The sequence below is a fragment of the Haliaeetus albicilla genome, chromosome 21, assembly GCF_947461875.1.
Source record: "Haliaeetus albicilla chromosome 21, bHalAlb1.1, whole genome shotgun sequence".
NCBI lineage: Eukaryota > Metazoa > Chordata > Aves > Accipitriformes > Accipitridae > Haliaeetus > Haliaeetus albicilla.
Genome location: NC_091503.1, coordinates 1,504,326 through 1,512,842, shown reverse-complemented (window position 1 = coordinate 1,512,842; position 8,517 = coordinate 1,504,326). Strand labels below are relative to the sequence as shown.

At 39.8% G+C, this 8,517-nt stretch overlaps 1 protein-coding gene across 1 annotated transcript; it reads right to left on the bottom strand.

Moving 5' to 3' along the window:
• Positions 1-392: 392 nt before the first annotated feature.
• CCT5 (chaperonin containing TCP1 subunit 5) lies at positions 393-8,413 on the bottom strand. Its single transcript, XM_069808841.1, has 11 exons — positions 8,217-8,413; positions 7,573-7,633; positions 7,313-7,477; positions 6,601-6,799; positions 6,044-6,236; positions 4,367-4,516; positions 3,922-4,041; positions 3,327-3,512; positions 2,201-2,338; positions 1,650-1,830; positions 393-682 (listed from the first exon to the last, which is right to left on the bottom strand). The coding sequence occupies exons 1-11, from the start codon at positions 8,319-8,321 to the stop codon at positions 555-557; spliced, it is 1,626 nt and encodes a 541-aa protein (XP_069664942.1). The 5' UTR covers positions 8,322-8,413; the 3' UTR covers positions 393-554.
• Positions 8,414-8,517: the final 104 nt, after the last annotated feature.

Here is an 8,517-nt window from a genome sequence, read left to right as displayed (position 1 = left end):
CCCCTGAAAAAATTCCTCCTTGCACATAGATCAGGAACATACTTAAAGGGTGCCACAAGAGAAAAAATGGAAGCAACTGGAAGCATGAAATACAGGTCCTTTAAATCTTCAGACTGAAACTTCATACTTGATATATTTAACGTATGAGAACTACTGGAGGCTACAAAAAGTTTCTGCTTGCTTCCCTGAAGACTGACACACCTCTTAAAACGAGAATCTGTGGGCTTTGCTCACAAGCAGCTAATGGAGTTAGCTGCAGGAGCAATGGAAAAGGACCCATGGAATTTTATTACTGCATTATCAATGTTTTTTTCCTATACATTCAAGAAGTGTTTTTGCTGAATATTCACACCCATCTAAGAAAAGATGCAACAATACTTCTGAAACAAGTCTTGAAACCACCAGTTCTAAACTGTGTTTTATTTCCAACAATTAGCCATTACAGTATCTGAAGCAAGACGTGTCCAAAATAAATAGCGGAAGATGAAGCATCAGAATACTACCGTCTTCGCTACTGCTGTGGCCCCCTTAATGTTTTCCTTGCTTTTTGACCTTCACTCTTCAGATTCTCCAGGCCTACGGATATCATCAATCTTCAGAATCATTCTAACCACCTGAGTCGCCAGAGAGATCTGCTGTTTCTTACCAATCAGGGTTTCAATAACATGCTGCTGCTTCATATCTGCCAAAAAGAAGCAGAAGAGTTAGATACCCTCCTCAAATCTAGATATAAAATTTAACCTCAAATAGTAATTTCCATGTAGCTTTAAAGAACGTTTCAAAATTGTTACTCTTGGCCACCATAGCTGACAAACAAATCTGTACAAACTAAAGTTCTGTGTGGGTTCTTGCCAAAGATCTTAGAACATTAAGATCCAAACTCTTTTCCCAACTAAGCCTTCCCCAGTTGTAGCTTTTCATCTTTCTGCATTATATTTTAAGAGTACAGTTTCCGATACAAATATTAGAAGCATCCTAAAGGCTAAGCAACCACTAAAGAAGTGGAAGTTCAAATGCCATAAAGCAGAAACACCTAACCAAAGAAGGCTTATGAATTTACATAAACACAGTGTCTTACATTGTGTTCCAAAATTTACCACCTCTTCTGAAAAAGCAACAGACTAGGAGTGTGAAAAGCTTATGTCCAGATGAAAGTAAGTTTTCATACACTGGTTTCTTAGTCTTCACATGCTTGTCACAGATCTATTTATGCACATGTACTGGTGTGAACAACACTACCTAAAGACATTTCCAGCCTTTTATTTACTTCTTCACAAGCCATTTCTCAAAACAACTGTGTGCAGGGCTGTGGTGTAAAGTGGATGACTAAAACTGCAGTATTTAAAACACAGCCTGCTCTTGCCTCACAGTGAGTAACACTTATTCCTGTACCACAAGGTCAGCCAACATCTTCAACTGATCTTGCTGCCAAATAAAGGTTTTCAAGGAATTATACATTTTCTGCCTGGTAGACATGCACATATTCCTCCACCTGCATTACCATTTATTATGGCAAGAGTTCGTAACTGAAGTGATGCACAGGTTTCAAAAATAAAAGGCGCGGGCTGAGAGGCAAAATAGTAAGCATTTTGATCTTCTGAGAAAGAAAACCCTGTCACGCTCCTCCTTCACCACAGTGCAGTTCTTACCATTTGTTCCTTTCTGCAAACAATCAATGCCGAGGGCAGGATTATTTTCTTTCACTTGCCTAGCCCGCACTTCAGTCATAGTCTGTATTGGATTCATACCGCTGTTCTCCGCAAGTGCCATGGGGATTACCTCCAGGGCATCTGCAAAAGCTCTCATGGCATACTGTTCCAAAGATGGGCACTAGGGGAAAAGACATTTAAATTCATACAGCTATAAACTCCAATGTTAGCAAAAGCAGATTTTCACACTAGCTGTAAAATATATACATGATATGCAGATTTTCTTGGGAATATGCATCTCAATAACCGAACGAATGCCTTTGGATGGTAACTACTTGCAAATTAAAACAATTTCAAACTGCTCTTATCATAAAAAGAAAAAGGTACTTGTAATGACTTTTTACAGAGAGGAGAAGGAACACTTTTAACATTGGTTATCAGCACATGTCAGGAAGTTCCATAATGTGCACTTTCTGGAATCTCTTAAGATGGACTTAAGCCTTATTTACCCTTCATAAATTAAGGAAAGTTGTTAACTGTTCCCTTCTTACCTTATCTGCTGCTTCACTGACTGCCAAGGCACAAGAGATTTCAGCTGCACCACCACCATACACAATACGATTATCACGAACAAGATTCCGGATTACACACAATGCATCATGAAGAGATCGCTTTGCTTCTTCAATAATCTGGAATTATAGAATAGCATGTATTTTACAATATACACAATGGAAGCCTATGGAGATGTGTTTCCTAATACAGAAATGGAAACTGCAAATAAACTGTAGGATCTTTTCATGGTTCTAATGCAGTTCCACTGCTGCTATGTTACACTATTTCAAAATACAAAATGTTAAGACACGCAGTGGCAGAGAAGGAATAAAAAAAATACACACCTTTTCAATGTTATTTGTTAAATCTATAAACTGAAATGACAAAAACTTACATGATCACGTTTTCAATCTTGCATATTTCCAAGACGCAAAACACTTAAATTTAAATGCCAACATTTTCACACTGCAATTTATGTCAACTCCCAACTTCAAAAGATGTAGAAGGATTTAACAAGTTATGCTAACCTTTAAAGCAGTATATATGAAAGAACTCTTCAGACTAGGGGTTATGTTCTTTTCTCTCTAAGGATTTTCAATCAAGGTAGGACTTGACCTATACTAAATATAGTTTAACACTAACAGTACAACCATGAACAAGGTTAAGTACATAAGCATTTAAAATGGTCTCATTCTGGGGGCAATGGTGGTGGGGGTTTAGTTTGGGTTTCTTTTTTTTTAACTGGACTAAATCAGAAGTGACATACCTAGGTCTATAATAAAACCAAATCTTTCAAAAATGCTAGTATGTTTTTACGCATAAAAGTGACCCTCCAATGAGAAAAAAACCCCCAACAAATTAGAGCATCCACAGGTAAAATTATTTCTCTATTTATGAACTATATGGTCTAACAGTGAGAAAACAAAGTTACCATTCAAAAACACAGGATCTGAATCTAACAAGCTACTTCTAACAGTCACGACTGCCTACAAACCTCCCCTTCTTCTATTTGTCCACACTGCAAGCATAATTTAGACAAAACCAAGAAGAGTTAATATGCTTTTGAAGGAAACTACACATTCTGCAACTTACGTATCAAACACTCATAACATCTAAGCATCTCACCATTTTATTTCCTCCTCTAATGAAAATGGTCACAGCTCTGGAATTCTGACACTGTTCAATGACAAGCATTCTGTCCTTCGTTGTTCCAAAGGAGATCTCTCGGACAATACCCGCAAAACCCAATTTCTCTGCCGTGAGTTCACAGAAGCGAGGAACAATGCGTCCTCCAGTTGCAATGGCGATTAACTGAAATTAAGCAACCATCAGTTATTTCGAGAAGACTTTTCCATTATGTTTTTTGTAACATAAAACTAGTGGAAGAGAATCAGTCAAATGCCTACTCCAAAACATTATCTTTCCATCACTTCAAAGTATTTCAGGTGATGCCTTGTTTCTGCAAACAGCGAGACTAAAGCAGAAACATTCCTAGCCACATAAAACTTTTAACAAGTAATATGCATACACTCCAGTTATAAACCATAGTCCCATTCATTGTAGGTTCTTCCCATCGACCCCAACAATTTTCCTCCAATACCCACCCACACACGATTACGCAGTTCCACCCAGAAAGCCTGAACTTTTAATTCGTACAGCGTATTACCTAACAGATGTTTGAGAACTGGTACAAAGCCCAATTTTAGAAGATTTTACTTACTTCTATTTCAGGTCCACCAACCCAACGAACAGCAGGCAGCTCATTCTGGAGCAGCAAGTGATTTGCCTCATCATCAAAACCCCACTGGCAAATAGCAAGGTTTGCACCAGTGTCTTTTATCTGAAAGCAACACACAACGTCAACCTCCTGAGAGCTAACACAGGAATGAAAAACAATTTCTTCATGATTTTAATTCTCCTCATTTTTGCAAAACATAAGTCTGAAGAAGAACCATCTAGCATACATAGAGATCAAAGTAAATTTCAAACCAGGGTGGTATCTCTTTCCTACATAAACTTCACTTTATTCATAGCCTTACAATCACTTGTACGTTGCCTCCTATCAGGATTATTAGCTCATTTCCAGTAATAAATCCATGCACTACACTACTCTGTGTAAAGGCTGTGAAAAACATAGAAAACAGAGAAATAATCTTAAAGACTACCTGTTTCACCATCTCTTCAAACTTCTCCTTTTCATATTTCTGCAGTGCCTTGTAATCTTCCACAGATGTGACATCAAGCTTATGCTTGGTTTTAGGCTTAGGTGGTTCGAACGGACAAGTAAGGATTGCAATTTTAGCATCTTTAAGCTCCTATACCATTAAAAAAAAAAAAAAAAAAAAAAGTTGAGTTTCTACCTCAGTAACACCTCTTTCTTATATTTGCAAAACATAGACATATCTTTAATAACACAGGGACAGGAAGGAACATGAAGATCATCTGACTTATTCTAAAGTGAAACTAACTATACCCAAGTAATTCCATCAAAAGTCTCTATAGCCTACTGTCCTGGTTTTGGCTGGGATAGAGCTCATTTTCTTTCTAGTAGCTGGTATAGTGTTATGTTTTGGATTTAGGATGAGAAGAATGTGGATAACACACTGATGTTTTCAGTTGTTGCTAAGTAGTGTTTAGACCAAGTCAAGGGTTTTTCAGCTTCTGATGCCCAGCCAGCAAGAAGGCTGGAGGGGCACAAGGAGCTGGGAGGGGACACAGCCAGGACAGCTGACCCAAACTGGCCAAAGGGGTATTCCATACTGTGGAATGTCATGCCCAGTATATAAACTGGGGAGATTTGGCTGGGGGGGATCGCTGCTCAGGAACTAACTGGGCATCGGTCAGCGAGTGGTGAGCAATTGCATTGTGCATCACTTGTTTTGTGCATTCGAATCCTTTTATTATTACTATTTTATTACTGTTATTATTATTATCATTATTATTTTCTTCCTTTCTGTTCTATTAAACTGTTCTTATCTCAATCCACAAGTTTTATTCCCCCGCCCCAATTCTCTCTCCCATTCCACTGGGTGGGAGGAAAGGGAGTGAGTGGCTGTGTGGTGCTTAAACCACGACACCCACTTAAGAACAAATTCCACAGCTTCAAGATACTGTTTAAGCCCTTAACAATCTTTACCAGTGATGTCTTTTTATAGTTTAATGTTTTAAAAAAAAAAAACACAAAAAAACCCCCGAAAAAAAACTTCAGTGACATCATTATTTGCCCTATCCACCATGACCAGTGAGAATACTACATACTTGTCATCATAGCCACCTTTTATGTAGTACATGACTGAAATTTTCTACTAGGCTTCCTTTTTCTAGGATAAATCATGTCACCTACTAGAAAAATATTTTAGAATAGCAGAAATTTTAAATTGCCTCCATCTTTCTTGAAGTATGCTGCACAAAGACTTAGAGACCTTACCTACACCAAGTATATTAGGACAGCTTCTGGGGCATTCAAAACAGGGCAACATGGCAACTCAAAGTTTAAGAAGCATTTCCTGATACTGAGTTGCATTAAGCATCTAAAACATATTACACACTATGGATGATCATTTCTGCTTCTGCATAGAACTCTGCACCTGTCCTCACTTAGTTGTACAGTAATTCCCCCTGCCCGCATTTCTCAAGATTGTTGTAAATTCTAACTCGGTCTCTTCCAACATGAAGAATTTAATGCTCCTCTCCCCCTTCTCTGTTAATGTATGAGTGAAAACCCAAGCCAAACCACAACATTGTTTAAATACTTAAGAAATGCTAGGACAGCATTTGAACTGAGTTAGACAATCTTATTTAAGCCATTACAGATGAGACATACACACAGGGACATCACTTACTTTAGGCATCTGTGGATGACTGAAATCTTTATCCACAATCACTCCTTTAACCAACTGTGTATCTTCCAGTCTACCTCCCACTTTGCCTTGTACTTTGATCAGCTCAAAATCAACATCTTTACGTTCCATATCTGCTACTGTCAGCACAGCATTAACAGCAATTTCTGCCATTTGTCTGTGACAACGATTAACTCTAGGTTTAAAAAAAATACAGTAAGGTTGCACTACATTTCCACAATTTGGAAGAAAAAAAAGTGATTCTATAAATCTCAAACACAAAAAAGTATCATTATAGCTAACAACTTTTATATGCTCCATTAAAAGAGGAAGTCCCGCTTGTTCGTTCACTGAAATAAAAGGTGCTACATATGGCAGAAAACAGAATATGCAATATGGTTTGTCTAAGTAGTCTTTGTGGACATAGTCTCAAGATACAGATTTAAAACAAGTGAGGAGAATGAACTACTAATAATCCATCAAAACACCAGGATTTCTCCCTTTGGCTCAAGTATTTTTAAGGGAAACTTAAATATTCTTCTGAAGTTTTTGTGACTTACACTTTAGAGCCTAGCGTTGTCTTTGCTGTCTGGATCAGAGGTTCAATGTTCTGTGGATCAACTGTAAAGCTGTCACTGATTTTGTCTAGATGCTCAATTGCAATGCGGGCTGCCTGCTCATAACCATCTGCTATTCTGATAGGGTGAATACCACGATCTAGTAATTGCTCAGCCTGCTCCAATAACGCTCCAGCCAGAACTATAAGACAAAATTTCAAAACAACATGTACGCTTCCACAGATTGAAGCATCATTTTTAAAGCATTATCAAAAGATTAAAAAGTATGACTTCTGATTTTTTTCTGTAATATTTTCACAGTTCAAGGTTTCTTAAATGACAAAATAACCATAAACAACCCCCTGCTTGCTATGCTTGGAAAGAAAACTGCATTATGTTGGACAAAAAAGAAGCACAGGCGCCAAGGCCGGACAGATAGAAGATTATGAAGAAAATTATGCAGAAAAATTTTGAAAGTACAAAGAGGAGTCTCAACATTAACTTAAAATGTAGGCGTACTTAGAAAAGACACAAAAACATCTTCTGGATTGAAAGACTCCTAACACAAAAACTGACAAGAATGCCGAAGCAGTAAATACTCTAAAAACATGCTACAGAAAAACTACTGTTACTTCATGCAAAATTTCTTAAAACAGCTGAAGAAGCTTGATTTTAAAGCTGGAAAAGCCAAGTTAAATTTAAAATCTGTTCTTACCAACGACTCCAGTAGTTCCATCGCCAATCTCATCATCTTGAGATTTAGACAGCTCCACCATAAGTTTGGCTATCTGGTGATCCACATCCATCATATTCAGGATGGTAGCACCATCATTTGTCACAGTCACCTCACCATCTTTGTCCACCATCATTTTATCTAAGCCTAAAAAAATATATTCAAAGCATGAAGCAAAATCTAGAAAATCCGAAAAAAACAATTACTAAGAAAGAACCATTAAAATTATATTTCATTATTACCATTGGGCCCAAGGGATGTTCTCAGAGTACTTGCTACAGCCTTTGCTGCCATTATGTGAGACTAGAAAACAAAGGTGAAATAAGTTAAATCACTACCACACATCCCCAAATCGTAATATTAAGCTAAGAAAAATACAGGGGATAAAAAGCTAACACAAATATTGCGATTTAACTGACAACAGCCAATTATGACTACAAAAACACCCAACAAAACCAAATCAACACATGCATAGTGGTTTTATGCCAGAAACACTTCCCGTGCCTTTTCTTGCACAGCTTGCACTTGCACCGCTAAAGCACGCAAAAGCCGAGCAGCTAAAATGACAGCCCCGAGGTTTAAAGCAGGGAAGCAACAAAAGCAAGCAACGCTAGAAGAACAAGCCAGTATAATTTCGCTCCACTCTTCCGCCAGTTATTTAAATCCCACGCATTCACACGCGGCCGCCTCCTCGCTCAGCCACGGCCTTTTTTTGGGAACAACGACAGAGCTTCAGACCCGACACAGGGCAAAAGAGAAGGACTGGGCCCCCCTCAGCCCAGCAGGCTCCATCCTCCCGCCGAGGCCTAACGGCGCCCGCTCCCAACGGCGGCGTGGCGCGGCCCGGCCCTGCCGCCCGCGGACGGACCGGCGGCCCCTCGCTCACCTTGAGCGCCTCAAGCCCCATGAGGCGCGTCTTGCGCTCCTGGTCCTTGAGGATGAGGAAGGGCCGCCCATACTCATCGAACGCCAGGGTCCCCATGGCCGACATGGCTGCCGCTGTCTCCCACACACCGGGCGAGCACGAGCCGGAAGCTGCCGCGCCCGCCGCGCCGTGACGCGAGCGCGCTCGCCCGCGCAAGGCTCCGCGCCTGCGCGGAAGGCAGGCCGCGCGACACATTTCCCGGGCGGGACTTATGTGGCGCCTCCAGCGGACCTTTCTGGAAGCGCCCGGCACGGTGAGGGAT

Excerpts from the sequence above, each read along its gene's own strand:
- CCT5 (XM_069808841.1), bottom strand. The coding sequence starts at position 8,321 with ATGTCGGCCATGGGGACCCTGGCGTTCGATGAGTATGGGCGGCCCTTC. Across the intron at positions 2,339-3,326 it reads TTAGAGGAGGAAATAAAATG|ATTATTGAAGAAGCAAAGCG; the intron begins GTGAGATGCTTA and ends CTATAATTCCAG. Across the intron at positions 683-1,649 it reads TTTGCAGAAAGGAACAAATG|ATATGAAGCAGCAGCATGTT; the intron begins GTAAGAACTGCA and ends TCTTTTTGGCAG.